Source organism: Scyliorhinus canicula, chromosome 13 (genome assembly GCF_902713615.1).
Source record: "Scyliorhinus canicula chromosome 13, sScyCan1.1, whole genome shotgun sequence".
Lineage (NCBI taxonomy): Eukaryota > Metazoa > Chordata > Chondrichthyes > Carcharhiniformes > Scyliorhinidae > Scyliorhinus > Scyliorhinus canicula.
Window position 1 is genome coordinate 94,665,878 of NC_052158.1, and position 18,565 is coordinate 94,684,442.

Genomic DNA, 18,565 nt, shown 5'->3' on the forward strand with positions numbered 1-18,565 from the left:
GGACTAAAGAGGGGTTGTGGGCTGTGAAAGAGGAGTTGGGAGAGTGTATAAATGTAGTTTTGACCTATATTGTTATTTTTACTTCACACTGTTATAGAGGTTAAGTTTTTTTATTGTTATTCTTTGGTGCAACGGTTTTTTGCTGAGATGTTGGTTTGATTGTTTTTCCTGGGACTGGGCGGGAGGGGAGAGGAGTGAAGGGCTGGGCGGGGGCCCCCACACTAGCAAACTTAAGTCGGCTAGTGAACGGAGATGTGGTGGGGGAGGAGCTGCAGATGTTGAGCCTAGGTGTTAAAAAGAGGGGGGGGAATGGATTGATACTGGTGAGGTTTATGCGAGAGCAAGTGTAGGGGGGATTCTGGATGTGGGGGTCGATGCTAACAATAGATAGGGGTGGGTAAGGCTCATGGGGCAGGGTCATGAGTTATGATGACGGTGGATAGGAAGGAAGGGGGGGGGGCGGGTGAGAGACCCCCGGTTAGGATAGTTACGTGGAATGTACGTGGAATGTAAGGGGGGTGAGGTGGCCCAGTCAAGAGATCGAGGGAGCTTGCGCATCTGAAAGGTTTGAAGGCCGATGTGTCAATGCTGCAGGAGACTCACTTGAGGGTAAAGGATCAGGTGAGGCTTAGGAAGGGCTGGGTTAGTCAGGTGTTTCATTTGGAATTTGATGGCAAGGCGCAAGGGGTAGCGCTCCTGGTTAGTAAACGAATACCAGATGGAGAAAGTGGTGGCGAACCAGGGTGTAGGTATGTGATAGAGACAGGGGCATTGGAGGGGAGGTTGGTGGCGCTGGTAAGCGTGTATGGTCCTACCTCGGATGATGTAATGTTTATGAAGGTGTGTGGGGCCGTCCCCGACTTGGAGTCACATGAATTGGTAGTGTGGGGAGACTGGAACTTGGTGCAGGAGCCAAGGGGTCGGAATATTCAGCAATTGCAATATCGGATCGCACACCGCATTGGGTGAATATGGTGTTGGAGAAGGGGGCAGTGCCTAGGCCAGGGTGGAGATTAGATGTGGGGCTGTTGGTGGACCGAGGGTTTTGTGATGAGATTGGGAAAGTAATTGAGGAATTATGTGCGGTTTAATTGTACGGGGGAGGTTTCGCAGGCAGTGCTATGGGAAGTTCTGAAGGTGGTGGGTGAGGGGGCGGGGGGGGTGATTTTGTTTAAGGCACAGGTAGATAAGTAGGAGAAGGTGTAAAAAGGTAAAAGATACGATGTTGGAGGGAGACAGAAAGTATGCGGAAGATGGGGATCCAGCACTGTTGGATTGGAGAAGGGGCGACAGGCGAGCTTTGATCGGCTGTCCACAAGGAAGGCGGTGCACCAACTGAGGCGGGCGAGTGAACCAGTCTACGAGTATGGAGCATGTTGGCAGGCCAACTTCATAGTGAGGCAGCGGCAAGGGAATTTATTCAGGGGTGAGATAGGGCAGGGAAGTTGGTGGTGACTCTGGACTGGATTAAGGGGGTGTTTCAGGAGTTTTATGAGAGGTGTATAGGTCAGAGCCACCGGGGGAGGATCGGGAGATGCAGGAATTCCTGGATGGTTTGGAGTACCCAAGGTTGGGGAAGGACGATAGGGCCATATTGGAGAGGGCGATAGTGGAGTAGGAGATAAAGGATGCGATTGGACGGATGCAGGGCCGGATGGGTTTCCAGTAGAGTACTGCAAGAAATTTAGAAGTAAGTTGCGCTGCTGATGGTGGGGATGTTTGAGGAGGCGATAGGGAAGAGGGCATTGCCACAGGCTTTGGGGCAGGCATCAATCTCCCTGTTGCTCAAGAAGGATAAGGATCCGACAGAGTGTGGGTCGTATAGGGCCATATCACTCTTGAATGTGGATGCGAAGGTGTTGGCGGGTAGGTTGGAGGAGTGCCTCCCGAAGGTGATAGGGGAAGAACAATTTTCAAGAGGAAAAAACATAACACCCACCCTACCAACAAGCAAACCCAGCCAACATGGCTTACATACACAATTCCCCAATCCCACTAACTATTTCCCACCTCACCCAACTCCCCATGCCTCCCTCTTTCCTTTTATACAACCCCGCCCCCGTCAATAAGCGGCTGCCACCTTCTGCCGAACCCTAGCATCGATCGACCCTCGCAGGGCGAACTTGATCTTCACAAACCTGAGAAACCCGGCCATGTCACTAAACCATCTGACGATTTTGAGGGTTCCAAGTCCCTCCACACCAATAAGATCCGTCTCCGGGCTACCAGGAGACAAAGGCCAAAACATCAGCCTCTCTTGTCCCCTGGACTCCCGTGGGTCTTCCGACACACCAAAAATCACAACCTCTCGACTCAGAACCACCCGTACTTTCAATGCCTTTGACATGACATCGGCAAATCTCTGCCAAAATCCTCTAAGCTTCGGACATGGCAAAAACATGTGGGCATGATTCGTAGGCCCTCCCGCACACACCTGTCCTCCACCCCGTCAAAGAACCTGCTCATAAGGGCTACAGTCATGTCCCCCCTGTGGACCACCCTGAATTGTATCAGGCTGAGCCTGGCACGCAACGAGGACGTGTTCACTCTACTCCGATCATCCTCCAACACCCCACCTCCAATTCCCAGTACTTCCTCGCACTTTCGCTTCACCTCCCTTATCAGGGCTCCCTCCCAGTCCATGAGCTATTTTTAAATTTCCGAGACCTTCCCCTCCCCCACTCCCATTTTCGACACTACCTTGTCCTGTACCCCCTGGGGTGGCAGGCGCGGAAAGGTCAAAACCTGCCTCCGCACAAAGTCCCACGCCTGCATGTAGCAGAACCCATTCCCACCTGGCAGCTCGAACACCTCCTCCAATCCCTCCAAACACGGAAAGCCCCCATCTATAAACAAATCCCCAAACCGATTGATCCCAGCCCGCTGCCTCCCCAAACCCAAACCCCCCCCCCCCAACCCCCACTCCAGCGGCTCCTTCTTTACCCGCAGGGTTTTACCTGCCCACAAAAACACAGAAATCACTGCATTCACCCTCTTAAAGAAAGCCTAGGAGATAAAAATAGGAAGGCTCCGAAATATAAACAAAAACCTCAGGAGGACTGTTGCACCCTCCTGGCCAGAGACAACGAAGCATATCCCTCATTCTGAAGTCCCCCTTCATCTGCTCCACCAACCGAGCCAGATTCAGCTTGTGCAGCTGCTCCCACTCCCGCGCCACCTGGATGCCCAAATACCGAAAGCTACACCCCCACCCTAACACTGAACGGCATCTCCCCCAATCTCCTCTCCTGCCTCCTCACTTGAATTGGAAAGACCTCACTTTTACCATATTTAATTTATACTGCAAAAACTGGCCAAATTCCTATAGGATCCCCATAATCCCTCTAATCCCTCCCAGCGGGCCAGAAATGAACAAAAGAAAAAGGATCGTCCTCATACAGCGAGACCTTGTGCTCCACCCCCACCTCTATCTCCTGCCAGTCCTTCAATGCTCTCAAACAATCGCCAGTGGCTCTATAGTCAAGGCAAACAGCAGTGGGGGTGTGGACATCCCTGCCTCGTCCCCGGGTGCAGCCTAAAATAATCTGAGCTCACTCAATTCGTCCGCACACTCTGGACTGATGCCTGATACAGCAACTGAACCCACTCCATAAAGCCCTAACCAAACCCAAACCGCCCCAGGACCACCATAAGTATTCCCACTCCACCCGATCGAAGGCCGTTTCCGCATCTATGGCGACCACCACCTCCACCTCTCGTCCCTCCGAGGACATCATTATCACATTTAACAGCCTTCTGATATTCACTGCCAAATGTCTCCCCTTCACAAACCCCATCTGGTCCTCCCCCATCACCCCTGGCACATCCTCTATTCCAGAGGCTAAGATCTTGGCATCTAGATTTAACAGGGAGATTGGTCTGTCCGGCCCACACTGTTCCTTTTCCCACTTCAGGATGAGAGAAAACTCTCCCTAGTCTCATTAAACGCCCTTACCAACAAGGGCTCCAGCACTAGAACTCCACTGAGTACCCGCCCGTGCCCGCCTGCATGGCCTCCAACCCTCCATCACTTCAACAGCCGAATTGGGATCCCCAGGCTGTCCACCAACTCTTCCTCCATCTTTGGGAACTCCAATCCCTCTAGAAACCGCCTCATCCCCTCCATCCCGATTGGGTGTTCTGACTCGGAGAACCTGCTATAAACTATAAAAGTCCCCAAACACCACGTTCACCCCCACCGGGTCCAGGACCATATTCCACGTGCCCCCCCCCCCCCCCCCCCCTTCACTTTCCTGATCTCCCCTGCCGCCTCCTGCTTCCTCAAATGGTGTGCCAGCATCCAGCTCGCCTTTTGTATATTTGTAAACCGTCACTCTCACCCTTCTCAGCTGCCCCACCACCTTCCCCGTAAATAGCAACCCACACACCACCGCTCCTTCAACAGCCCTGCCTCCAGGGCCTCCGAGTACCTCCTTTCCACCTGCAGGATCTCCTCCACTACACTGTCCATCTCCACCCGCATCGATTTTACCTTATGTGCCCAGATCAAAATAAACTCCCCTCTCACCACTGCCTTCAACGCCTCCCATACCGTAGCTGCCAAAACCGCCCCTGTATCACTTATCTCCACATACCTCCGAATGGCCTCCCTCATCCGCCCACACAAATCTTCCGCCGCCCCACACCTAACCTCCATTGCGGGCACTGCCCCCCCCTTGCTCACCTGGAAGTCCACCCAGTGCGGTGCGTGATCAGACACCACAATCGGCAAGAACTCAAAGTCCACACCCACTGCCAGCAATGTCTTATCCACAATAAAGAAGTCAATTCGGGAGTATACTTGGTGCACATGGGGGAAGAATGAGTATTTTGCTCTCGCCCTCCCAAACCTCGACGGATCCACCCCTCCCTCCATGCATTCCATAAACCCCTTTAGCTCCTTCGTGATGCTGACACACTCCATGACCTCGAGCTCAGCCGAACCAGCCTTAGGTCTATACTGTATTAATATCCCCCCCCCCCCCCCCCCCCTTCCCCAGATTCAGCCGATGAGAGTCCCGATCAGGGATTTTTCCCAGTACCCGCCTCATGAACTCTGCATCATCCCAGTTCGGAGCATAAATTCTCCAGTACCACCGGCATCCCTTTCAACTTCCCACTCAGCATAACGTATTCCGCCCCCGACAGATCCGTCACTATACTTCCAACTTCAAACACCACCTGCTTGTTGATCAAAATTGCCACCCCTCACACCCCCCCCCCCCCCCCCGGTTTTGAATCTAGCCCAAAATGGAATACCTGCCCTACCCACCCTTTTCTCAGCCTAGTCTGATCTGTCACCCTCAGGTGTGTGTCTCCTGTATCATCGCCACCGCCTTTAAGCTTTTTAAATGCACGAACATGCGGGCCCTCTTGACTGGCCCATTCAACCCTCTCCCGTCCCATGTGATCAGGCTGGTCGGGGTGGCGGGGGCTGCCCCCAAACCGCCGCCGATCAACCATAACCCCTCCTGAGCCAGCCTCCAGCTCGCACCTACGGTGGGTACCCCTCTGGCACCCACCATCATCGCCATGTCACCTTTTAAAACCCCTCCCGTCAGCAGTCTCACCCCCACCACAAAATAGCAACCCCAACTTCCATCAACACACTAACCCCCCCCCCCCACTGCGCTTCCGTGAACTAGCCCGCCCAGCTAACCTGGTAGCCCCTGCCCATGTCACCTAGCATCCTACCCCCCACCCACTGATTCCCCTCCCCCAGCTCAACCATCTTCCCAGTGCAAACTTAAGAGCAACCAACCATCTCCCATCAAGAACAAAATAACCAACAGCCTCAAACACAGTGCAAAAGTGATCCAGACAAACCACAAAAATACAAAATGGGAACATCTCCTCTAGAGTTCAATGTCCTCCTTCTCCTGCCAGTTCATTGTCTCTGACAAACTCCATCGCCTCCTCTGATGTTCCAAAGTAGAGTTTAGACCTTCGTACGTTACCCCCTTCTTAAAGAGGGCTGCCTTCACCTTGTTGAAACTCATTCTTCTTTTGGCCAGCTCTGCATCCAGGCCCTGATAAACGCGCAGCTCACTACCTTCCCAGGTGCAGCGCCTCGTCTGCCTGGCCCATCTCAAATTCTCCCAGCATCTTTTCGAACATCCGTGCCACATACGCGCCGGTATCCGCTTCCTCACTGCCCTCCGGCAGGCGATCCTCAAGTTCTGCCTGCATGACCGATTCTCCAAGTCCTCCACTTTCTCTTGCAGCCTCCTCTGTTGATCCTGCATCAAACCCATCTCCGCTGGCAGCAAGGCAAGCTGCTCCTCGTGCTCACCCACCGCCTCCTCCATCTTTTGGATCGCCTAGCCCTGGGCCTCTAACCTCATCTCCATGCGGTCGATCCCCATCTTTATCGGGTCCACCCTGGCTGGGTCATCTAAGTTCTCCTTCCTCTGCTGGATAAATTTCTCAGTCGCTGACCCTCCGCCATCTTCCCCTGTGTTGCAGGCACCAAACCAGCTTTCGACAATTGCTCCCCCGTTTTTCGATCACTTCTGGTCCATGAGACCATACATCGGTGGAACACACTTTCCCGTCACCCCTTCTGCACCTTTTACACTCTCACAGCCCAGCCGTCAGCTGGGGAAATGGCCCAGAATGTCCACCACGAGTGGGAGCTACCAAATGTGAGACCACTCACACCATGGCTGCCACCAGAAGTCAGGGAGAATCTCTCTTCTTTTGAAGAATCTACAAATTGACGTTTTCATTTGAAAGGGGCACTAATAACCCTAAAAAAACAAATCAAGGCTTTAAAGAAAACTTAATAACTCTAATTAAAATTACTTACCCAGAGCTGATAATACACTCCAGCCCCCCAGTGCCCACTGGTCACAGAAATCCTCAAGCATACTAATGGACACTGCATGCTCACTCTCCAGGGTCACAAAGGGAAAACATAACTGCAAAAGAGGGCCAAACAGACCAAACGATCCCCATGAACGGCCACTGCCAGGACGTATTGATGGCCATCTTGTCCAGGCCCACGGGCAATCCCATGAGGAGGTTTCCTGATCTGCCTACTCCCCTCTACACAAGGTGGTCAATCATCAGGAGAAATACTCGCCTTTCACGACCACTGAATGTCTCAAATCGCTTTATAGCCAATGAAGTACTTTTTCATTATTGTCACTTTTGAAATTAAGGAAGCATGGCCGCTAATTTCTTCACAGCAAACTCGCACAAACAGCAATGTGATAATGACCAGGTAATTGTTTTTATTGTGATGGTGAAGGAAGTAATGGCTAGGACACCAGGGATAATTTCCCTATTCTTTGAAATAGTGCCGTGGAAGTTATTACACCCGCCCAAGCAAGCAGTTGGTGTCTCGAATTAACATCTCACCCAAAAGACAGCATCTTCGACAGTGCAGAATCCCTTCTCTACTGCACTGGAATGTCACCCTTGCGACTCAGAGGTAAGAAAGCCACCAACTGAGTCAAGGCTGACACATGACATGGTGTATCATGGTTAGCACTGCGGTATTCAACGTACCCTCTAAAAACTGCAATAAACTCCTTTGAAATGCTGCAGTTTAACCGTTAGAATATTGCTGCATATGTCCATTATTCATTCAACTATATTTAGGATTAGCAGGAGTAATGAGAGAGAGGCAGGACAAAAAAAAACTGACGTAAAAACAAAACAGTACGCACTGCCTCACTTAAATCAGGAAATAAGGTTACAAGCCTTCAAATATGCAATTTCCTGGCATAAGTTTCTATTTCATTCCCCAAACTACTGATTATTTACATATTAATTAGAATTTGATTGGCCTTTTTAAGCATGCAAGCTGAAGATAACAGCACAAGACCAAAAGCTATATTTTGTGCCACTACAAGCCGGGTTTAAAAATGTCCGCTTTTGTGACCATTGCATTACATTATATAAAGTAAAAAGAAAATAACGTCCATCCCAATTAGCAATTTTTCAAATTCACAACTTTTGAAAAGCAATCTGTTGTTTATTCCTTTACAAAGAAGCATGCGAACAAACCTACATTTTGGAATGGACTCTAGTAGAATATATTGCAATCTCATTGTCATGTTGAAAGAAACTTACTGCAATATCCGATCCAGAGATTCATCAGGCAGAACCATTTCAGAAAAAGGCCAAAAACGTGTTAACATTATGTTTACATTATTTGCATATTACTGACAGCATGCAAATACTGTAAGCCCTAAATGTACAGACCTGTAGGATTTTAGCATTTGGTTGTAGAGGTTTAATGATCAGTTGTTTTCGTGAGGTATAAAGAATCTTGTCGGAATCTGGACCCCATGCTACTGAATATACTGGAGTACCTGGGAAAACATGAAGTATAATATATATATAATATATATAATATCTATCACATGTCCTGATTAATTATTTTTTAAAAGTGTTTCTATATATTCAATGTAAGAAGTACATACTCCCACAATCTGAAGTAGATATCACTTGTGCACAGTATAAAATATCCCCATTCAGGAAATAAAGTCTATTTGGACAGATATTAAAGGTAAGTAACAGAACATATTGCATTTAAAAAAAGTGTTAAAATATAGTTGCTTGCACTTGTTTCCTTTCATACAATGTTCAGCTACAAAAACATTTTGCATGGCTCCTTTACCATCTTTTTTTTGCCTCTCCTAATAGATACTGTTTGGGTACAGTACCACAATAGTCAGGCACACTGGAGCACCTTGCCCAAATGGACCTGAATAATGAATACTGGCAAATTATTCTGGCATGCCCAAGTATGCCTTTATCCTAGATTCACATGCAAACTTCATTTTAAAAAAGGAACGATGATCAACATTTTCTCTATCCAAGCAAGGGACACGCAAGGCAATGCGGGATTTGGGGAATGGCAGAAAATACATTTTAAAAGTGAACAACAAACAGCAAATGTAAAGAAATAATGTAGGGGGCTTATCCATTAGCTAAAAGGATCCTTTCTCAGCAGAGAAAAAAGGGGAAAGCTGCCAATAGCCTTAGACTTGCAGGATCTTGAACTCCGTGGTACTTTTTTAAAATAGCAGGATGGTGCAAAAAAAATCTGAAGTTTGTTTCGATGGATTTGCAATAACACCAATTTTAAATTTTCTGCAAGAATAAGGGAAGCTTTTTCTTTGTTTAAGGCATTAATGGAGTGAGGGGCAGCCCCAAAAAATATCCACTCACTACACTACAAACTTTGGGGAGACAGTTCTCCTGCAGAACTCCTCAGCTCCTTTAGCCACCTTATTCATATGGCTGATCTAGTTAAGTCTCTGGTCATTGGTAATCCCCTGGATGTGTGACATGGATGAAGAGCTGCGAGCTTGATGTGATATGAAGGATGCAACTGGGTGCGGCATGTGAATGTCAGTATATAATTAGATGGTCTATAGGTTGTGCTGAGATTGTGATGCTGGTGGTGACAGTACAGTTATTGTGAAGTGTGCTTGCAAGATGTGTCATTGTGGCTCGAGGGATAGCAGTCCAAGGAATACCTCCAGTGTCTGTGCGAGTACAATGTGTGAGTTACCATGGTCTCTATTCATACATGTGCACCGCATGAAAAATCTGAAGCAGTGGGGTAAAGAATCTCTTGTGTACAACTCACCATACTACAACATGCAGTACACAAGGGGTTTCTGAATTGTACTCTCCAGAACATAGTCAACCAAGAAGCAGTGTTTAGTAGAATGTTTTGAGGTGACAATTTTGACAAGGTTATGTCACTTTATGACATTTTTATGTTTTAGTTTTATATCATTGCTTCAAACCCCAGACAACATGGGTGACATTTGTTACTTACTTGCATTACACAATAACATTGCAATAATTTATCCCTCTTAGAAACCAATTTTTTGTGGAATGCATGGGTATTCATTTTCTTTTCCTGAAGAACCTTCGAAAGATCAGAGAATGATGCCACCAGCACAAACACTTCACAAAACACACCACCTGCCCCTCATGCCAGTACTGTAGTTACTTGTGCCTTGAAAATTGTGCTTACTGAATTTTCGGAAGGGGCGCTGGGTGAAGCACAGTTCACAAGTTAGAAGGAACAAATGGATCCCGATAGGGGAAGAAGAGAACATCTTTAAAGTTTGTGATGTTATTTAGGCATAAGCTGTCTGTATCTTCCCAAACCTGCTTTCTGAAGGACGTTAATGCAGCAGCAGTTTGTTCTGAAACATATTTTGAGTTTGCTACAATAGCCCATAACAGCTATTAGAAATTTTCCTGCAACTAAGATGTGGGGCGGGATTCTCATTTGCCCAATGCCAAAATCGTGATCGGCGATCAGGTGAAGTTTCGATTCCGCGCCGGAATCGGGTCCAGCACAGGTTGGCAATTCTCCACCCCCTCCAAAGTGGCGTCACCATTATGGCGTGCAATCGCAAGGCCGTTGGCGCCTCTCGGCCGCCCACCCAGAAATGCTCCAGCCCCGATGGGCCAAGTCCCCAACAGCGCGTGACATGTGGTCTCAGTCCAGCGCCGCCACACTCAGCTGGGATCCATGCTGCTGGCCGAGGAGGGGGTGGTGGGTGGCCAGGGGGTGGGCTGTGGGGTCACGGTTGGCAGGTTAGGTTTCGCGCACAGCCGACGCCATGTTGTATGGCGCGATTCGTGCAGGTCATCAGCCGTGCATGGCCATTTTCGGCGTGATCTGCAGGTGTTTTACGCGGTGCTGTTGCTAGCCCCTCACTGGTACCGGAATCAGTGAGGGGTTTGCGCCGATTTGCCGGTCGTGAAACCCATGCTGACGTTGGCACTTAGCCGCAGAAACGGAGAATCCTGCCCATGATGTCACTGAATGATTTTCTTCAAATGCATTGCATCACAGTGTGAATGCCATCTTTACCAGCTATATGCAAAACAGCCCCAAAACAGGAGGGAGCAAACATTGTAGATTCCTTCACAAATGCTGTGACGAACAAGAACGAGCCCAACGTTGCCCAGTTACAAGAATCTGCCACGGTCGCATTTGATAGGTTGGGTAATTACTTAAAAACAGCAGACTTTACTCAAAGTAGACGTACCTTACTGACTGTGTTCAAGAACACTGAGCATGGACCCGAGAGTCCCAATATTGGGCACTTTACAGGGGAAGAGTTCCATATGGCAGCCTGCTCTGTAGGTGACTGCACGAATTCTACCTCCAGTTAACCATAACCAAATATGTAAGTTGTCAGAAAGCAGGCAGTCATTAATGACAAAAATAGCAATAGTGCACGTGGCTTTGGATGTCAGGGACATCAAATGGTTTTGCATCTAAAGACTTCTTGCTATGGTTATTCCTGCTACTTATGGAGCACTGTGTCAGTTAGGTTAAATGGTGTGACAAGTACCAAAAGCAAGAACTGGCAGAAGAATAAAAGAGCAGCCTAAAATTCCATGTGGTTTTGCTTATAATTTGAATATCCAGTAATTTGGGTGTGGAGTTAAAAAGTTCTGAGTAATTGGGTAATTCAGGTTGAGTGGATGGACTGTTTGCCATCTTCATAATTTGTGATGCTGCTGTTCATTAATGAAAGTAGAGATAAATGGTGTCCTTTTCTGAAGGCAGCTCGCAAACAGGAAGTACAGTTGCACCATGCCTGTTTCAGGCATTTACATTAATTCCCCCAAAGAATTTTTCACATCGTCCCAGGAGATTGCAAATCTCTTGTCTTGCCCAAATACATATTTACACCTTTTCTGATTATCTAGATCCTTCACATATGCACAATTGTCATGGGGATCTGTTAATCTTGGCTGGTTTGCACAGCCACACATCTTTTGAGCCGTCCAAACACCATTAAGTTACAAGCTTGCCCAGAGTGTGAGATTTGTAGCATACTCGGCTGGGACTCAGAAAATCTGGCAAGGCAGCAACCCTCAAAAGGGGAAGAAAAGTTGAGATATTAATCAAATACAGCAAAAATTGTGTGGGTATCATTGCCTTTGATAATGAAGTGATGGAGATCCTACTGCAGCAAGTGCACCATTCTAGTGTAGTTATTTAAAGCATTGCAATGGCATTTATTTGAAGCATCAGATTTCCTTATATTGGCTCTTCATACAAGCAGAGACCAGTGTCTTTATCCATACATTGTTTTGTTGCTTCATAACTAAGCACCACTATTCTTACAAGTACAGATGGCAATTCAAGTTAATGTCCTTCCTCCGTTGCTTTGAAATCTCTCAGTTGAGGTCAGCTGTTAAGGATTGAGAAAGGTGCCTTAAGATCAGATATCTTTGTGTTTCTTACAAAAATGTCTACGAGTTGCTGTTTACTGATGACATCATCAGTGGTGTCTGCAAGATTGTCATTGATGCATAATGATATTTCTAGGGCCAACTGCCATATGTGCAAAACAAATAAGTATGCTTGCTGACTATAATTTAAATTCTTGCTGCACAATTTTTCCTTCCATTGATAACACCTCTGAATTCTAAGCAATGAGTGTTCATTCTTAATGCAAACTTTCAACATCTGGTTTCATTGTATGCATAGTGGATTCATAACCAGAACCAGAGATGTGTCCCAAGACAATATACTCAAAATAATTCTTATTACGTAATTCATGGCCAGTAGCGAACAATACATATACAATGAAACCACATGTCAAAAGCACGCATCAGAAATTAACACATTGTCACTGTGGAATGCTAATGTATAACAGAAGACTTTGAAAGCTGGTTTAGCACAGTGGGCTAATACAGTTGGCTTGTAATGCAGAACAAGACCAGCAGCGCGGGTTCAATTCCTATTCCAGCCTCTCCGAACAGGCGCCGGAACGTGGCAACTAGGGGCTTTTCAGAGTAACTTCATTGAAGCCTAGTTGAGACAATAAGTGATTGTTATTATTACTGAATGAAATTCAACAGTTTTATGGAGTTAGAAACACTGGAAGACTGGAGGGCGATTCACTGAAATGCCCTGAATTAATTCCCATTTGATAATGAAAACAGGGAAAACCTGTGCAAGGTCATTGAAATCATGCTGCACAACACTATCATGTAGCTTTACTCAATAACGATTACAGTACATCGCTCTATGTGCAAAAATCAGAACAATGGGGTGAATTCTCCGTCTCACCAGCCGCGTATTCCTCGATGGCTTGCCGGCAGTGGGATTCTTCGTTTCCGCCGGCCAATGGGATTTCCCATTGTGGCCATCCCACGCTGCCGGGAAACCCGTGGGCTGCCGGTGGAATGGAGGATCCAGCCCGTGGAGAATTCACCCCAATATTGCATAAAATTATAATGTGGAGACAGTTACCTTAAAATTTGAAGTGACTGAGCAGTAGAGAAAAGTTACAGCAGTCGAGTCTTACACTATGTGAGGACAGTGTAGTTCTGATGATGCAAGAATCAAGGGGGTGAGAAGTCAAATTTGAGCTGAGTTCTAGCACAGGGAAAACACAGAACAAGTAAGGTTGGGAATGGGCAGAGTTCTACACATTTAACTTTAAACTTGCAGTTTGTGCTTGTAGTTTGAATGAAAAAGCACCCAATATTAAAGCAAGTCAAACTTAGACAAACTTAGAGATTGGAAGGGGAAGGGCAACGGATAGAAACAGATGACCAGATGCTGTAAACCAAAGTAGCTCAGTCTGGAGCAGTTATTTCATACATAAGACAGGGTTTTTATGCACAAGAAACGTGACTTGCCAGTGGAAGTTGACTTTCATCCATGGTTTTCAAACATCAAAACCCAGTCTCGTATGTGAAGTATTTGGAATATTGTTCCTCGGTGCAAACAAAGTTCCTTCATAATGATGGATTATACCAGAATGTCACTATATATCCTTGATCTTGCCAATGAGCAAGAACATGTCATTAACAGACCATGAACTTCAAAGTAAAAACACAATTAAAGCTTGGTATAGGTTAAATTATGTACAACAGCAAGTTAAGCAAGTAGCTATAAATATCAATGTCGAACTTAACACACACTTGTACATTTGTTTATTCAAATTGGCTGGCAGCTCCAGATGGAGCTCCTTTGTTCTACAACATCTGGTCATCTGTTGTCATTCTTTGCACTACCTGCCCCCCACAACCTCAATATCTGACTTTTACTGTCTATGTTTGTCTTGCTCTGGGAGTTGGTGCATTCTCATTCAAGCTGCAAGTTTAAAATTAAACGTGTAGAACTCTCTGCCTAATCCCAACCTTGCTTGTTCTTGGATTTCCCTATGCTGAAACTCAGCTCAAATTTGACTTCTCAACCCTTTGATTGCTGCACCATCAGAACTACACTGTTCTCACATAGTGCAAGACTCAACACTGCGACTTTTCTTTACCACTCAATCGCTTTAAATTTTAAGGTAAATCTCTCTACGTTACAGTCCATTTGTTGCGACCATCAATTCATACGAGATGGAGAGTTGAAGTGAAATGAACAGTGGTTTTAATCAGCTAGAACTGTGCCTGCCTTGTACTGAGAGCCGCCTGCAGGCAGCAGATCTATATACCTCCCCCCTAGGGAGAGGAGCCAGGGGTGGAGCCCACAAGGGCACCAACATGATACAATGTAATGTAATGTAATACAATGGTCCATAGGTGGAGCCCACAAGGGCATCAACATAGTACAATGTAATGTAATGTAATACAGTGGTGAATGGTTGCCTTAATACATTTACCACACCATTCTGCACTGCTGCCTGACGATCTTTGCTCTGCCACATTTTGCCTGCTCCCCATTGTCAAAGACGCAGTTTATGCCTCTGTTGGTAGACTAGATCAGTTTATGTTTCCTAATAATCACTCCTATATCAGCCTATCCTCATTATCGCCACACTATTCATCAGCTTGCATGCGGAAATGCTTCCCAGCAGTGTGGCCCGAGGTGCAGGTAACAGACTGATGAGAGAGAAAAAGGCACAAAGGCCAAAAACAGGAACTGCTAAATAAGGCCCTAAGAGGAGACACCAAAATTATCTTTCCATCTGCCGATCACCTCAGTCATGAGCACATAAAACTGATCTAGCAGCTTCAAGACGTCAAGATTGTTTTATCACAACAGTGTCAATTGGGGACCTAAAGGCTTCCTTCTCCTTTTGTGGAAAGGGTCAACGCATTCAGACTTAGCTGTTGCCCTTTAAATTAAAGGGTTTATGCACTTAACTTCCATGCCAAATTGTAGGGCTGATAATTTGACTCTTCTCTTAAAATTACCATGCCGGGCTGGAGATTTTATTGATTAAATAAATTGAGTGTGGAAAACAGCAACTCATGCAAAAGGGGATAACTTAGGAGTTAGTCTGTATGGGCTCTTGAGCTTTCAAACCTCTTTCATTGTTTGAAAAAGAGATAAATTAAACATATTCTCAGTTTACACTGTCACTATTTCAATCTGCGAACTTTTTTGTAAAAGTAATATTTTGTTGTGCATGTTATCCATACTGAGTAAATGTCAACTCAGGTAATGAATACACAAGCATGTAAAATCAGTTGTTTTAATTCTATGTACTTAATTGTAAATAGGTTTGACATGAATGATTTTCTGTAAAATCACGAGTGAGGTGATCTGCAGCTGGGGAGACAATGTTAAATTTTGAGAGGGGGGGGCGGGGAGGTCAATGAAGCTGCAATGGATGATGGATTCTTCAATTTAATATTGTCTGGGGTTATGGAATGGGAGTGAAAACCTTGGAGGAATAAAATATAGAATTTGTGCAGATCACGCTATTCATGATGTAAGAAACAATGGACAAGAACAATAAGATAATGGAGGAGTTCCCCTGCAATTTATTGAGGCAGCATACTTTTTACCAGCACCGAGTCGTTTAAACCTCAAGGTGATATAGCTTGGGTATGCTGGTGGAGATAAAAGGTTTGAGTTATGACGGTTGAGAATTTAGGTTTACAACGATAGCTGTAACACAAACAAAACATGTTAAAGAGTAGGGTATATGGGAAATAGGCATACATAAATGATCAAAGTCTAGCTGAACGTTACTGAAAAGATTAAAAGGGAAACTGCACGTCTGTTAAGAGAGCTATCGTACAGAAATTAAGTTGTTGTCTGAACAATTGAGGAAATTGGAGAAAAAGTTAAAAAGGGTACACAAGAACAGAGGGGGGCAGTGAGAAGTTGACGGAGGAAGATTCTGGGAGAAGTCGGCTCGCTCACCACAAATTAGTGGATTGCGGAGAAGGATCTGGTGTCAAAGAACAGTAAAGCCCCAAACATTACATTGCTGTAGTGTTTGCATTCTTCCCTCCTCCTCAAACCAAAGAATGGGCGAGAGAGCGAGTTTGGATCCACAAGACATCAAGGACAGTCAAATCTGCAAAAAGTGCCAGAGGGTAGCAGTCCTTGAACAACATGTGGCTTATTTGAATCAGCGACACTCTTCACTGCGCACCATAAGAGGGAGAGGGGTTTCTGGAGCAGTCGTACCAGGAGGTGGACACTCCACATCATTATAGGCAGGCAAGGAGAAGTATAGGGATGGCAGGAAAGTGGGTGACCATTTGTCGAAAGGAAAAGAGATAACAGGTCGATTAAACGTAGGACTCATTGGAGCTGTCTATCAGGAATCAAACTTTAGATGCCTGTGAAGTGAGCAACATGACTTAATTAGGCGTAGATGACTCGCGGGAAAACCACAGTAGCCGGAGGCTGCTTTGGGGAAAACAAAGTGAGGGAATCTGGTAGGCAGATCAGAAAGGGGTAGTAGTGGATGACTCAATAGTTCGAGGGATGGACAATGCAGTTTGCAGTCGAGATCATGAGTCACTTTTGGTTAGTTGCCTCTCGGGTGCAAGGGTTCGGGACATAATGAATCGGCTGGACAAACTTCTGGAAAGAGAGGGAGGGTGAACAACCAGAGGTTGTCGTTCATGTCGGAACCAACATTTTTAGGTCTGGAGGAAGGTGAAGCTTGTGGCAGAGGTAGTATTTCTGAGATTATCACTCTGGAGTAGGTTGAAATGTTGGGCCTCCAGGATTGTAATCTCAGAAATACTACCTCTGCCACAAGCTTCACCATTTAGATCAGGGAGATAAATGCGTGGCTTGAGGGATGGTGTAGAAGTGGGGGTTTCTATTTTTGGGTCACTGGGATCAGTTTTGGGAAAGGAGAAAGCCGTTTAGAAAATATGGGTTCATCCGAGTTGAAATGGAACCAATCTCCTGGCTGAGAGAGTAAATATTGTAGTGGGGGTGGATTTAAACTTGTAAGGCAGGGGGGTGGGTTGACTAATGAGCCTAGTTTTAGAAGAACCAGTGAGGGCAAGAGAGAGATGGGGAATAGGGAAACGAAAGTGAGGGAAGGCTTGAGTGCTGACAGTGAACAAAGAAATGGTCACCTCCCAAAGGGCAAGAAAGAGATACGGGCAGGGTATGTATGTATGTAAATGCAGGGAGTAAGGGCAGCACGGTGGCGCAGTGGGTTAGCCCTGCAGCCTCACGGTGCCGAGGACCCGGGTTCGATCCCGGCTCTGGGTCACTGTCCGTGTGGAGTTCGCACATTCTCTGTGTTTGCATGGGTTTCGCCCCCACATCCCAAGATGTGCAGGCGAGGTGGATTGGCCATGCTGAATTGCCCCTTAATTGAAAAAAATTAATTGGGTACTCTAAATTTTTTTAAAAAGGTAAATGCAGGGAGTATAGTGAACAAAATTGGGCAACTGGAAGCAGGAATTGCCCCAGGGGTTTTAGCATGCAGCCTCACAGTCAGCACTGCAGCCTCACGGCACCGAGGTCCTTGGTTTGATCCCGGCTCTGGGTCACTGTTAGGAGTTTGAACATTCTATCCGTGTTTGCGTGATTTTCGCACCCAGAACCTAAAATTTGTGCAGGTTAGGTGGATTGGCCACACTAAATTGCCCCTTAATTAAATAAAAATAATTGGGAACTCTAAATTTTTATTTTTTTTTTGAAATTTAGATTATCCAATTATTTTTTCCAATTAAGGGGGCAATTTAGTGTGGTCAATCCACCTACTCTGCACATTTTTGGGTTGTGGGGCAAAACCCACGCAGACACGGGGAGAATGTGCAAACTCCACATGGACAGTGACCCAGAGCCGGGATCGAACCTGGGACCTCAGCGCCGTGAGGCAGCTGTGCTAACCACTAGGCCACCGTGCTGCCCTCGTGAACTCTAAATTTAGAAAACAAAGAAATTGCTCTTGCAGCATCCAACATAGTAGCATTGACAGAAATGTGGCTCAAGCCCGAACAGGACTGGATTCTTAACATCGCGGGTTGCAAGGTTCTAAGTAGAAACAGGGTGGGAGGGTGGTAAAAAGGGAGGAGGTGTAGCAGTCTTGGTCAAAGATATAATCATAGCTCTTGAATCAGATGTAGTTCCTGAATTAGAATCTATATGGTTAGAGGTGAGGAACAGGAAGGGAGTGGTGACCTTGTTTGGTATTTATTATAGACCTCCAAATAGTGAGTAGGCAGATTATGGAAACCTGCAGAGCACCTAGGGTTGTGATAATTGGAGATTGAATTACCCTAAGGTAGACTGGGAAAAGGGTGGAGTGTGCAGCACAGAAGGGGAGAGATTCCTGAAGTGTGTGCAGGAGAACTTTCTGGAACAGTTCATTTCCAGTCCTACCAGGGAGCA

General features: G+C 46.3%; 1 protein-coding gene across 7 annotated transcripts in view; it reads right to left on the reverse strand.

The window, feature by feature from the left end:
- Nucleotides 1-18,565, reverse strand: part of ift80 (intraflagellar transport 80 homolog (Chlamydomonas)) — a 335,512-nt gene that overhangs the window by 220,254 nt on the left and 96,693 nt on the right. For all 7 annotated transcript variants that reach the window (XM_038815169.1, XM_038815171.1, XM_038815170.1 and 4 more), the window contains one exon: nt 8,212-8,321. In XM_038815169.1, coding sequence (XP_038671097.1) covers nt 8,212-8,321 — 110 coding nt within the window. The remainder of the gene's footprint in view (nt 1-8,211; nt 8,322-18,565) is intronic.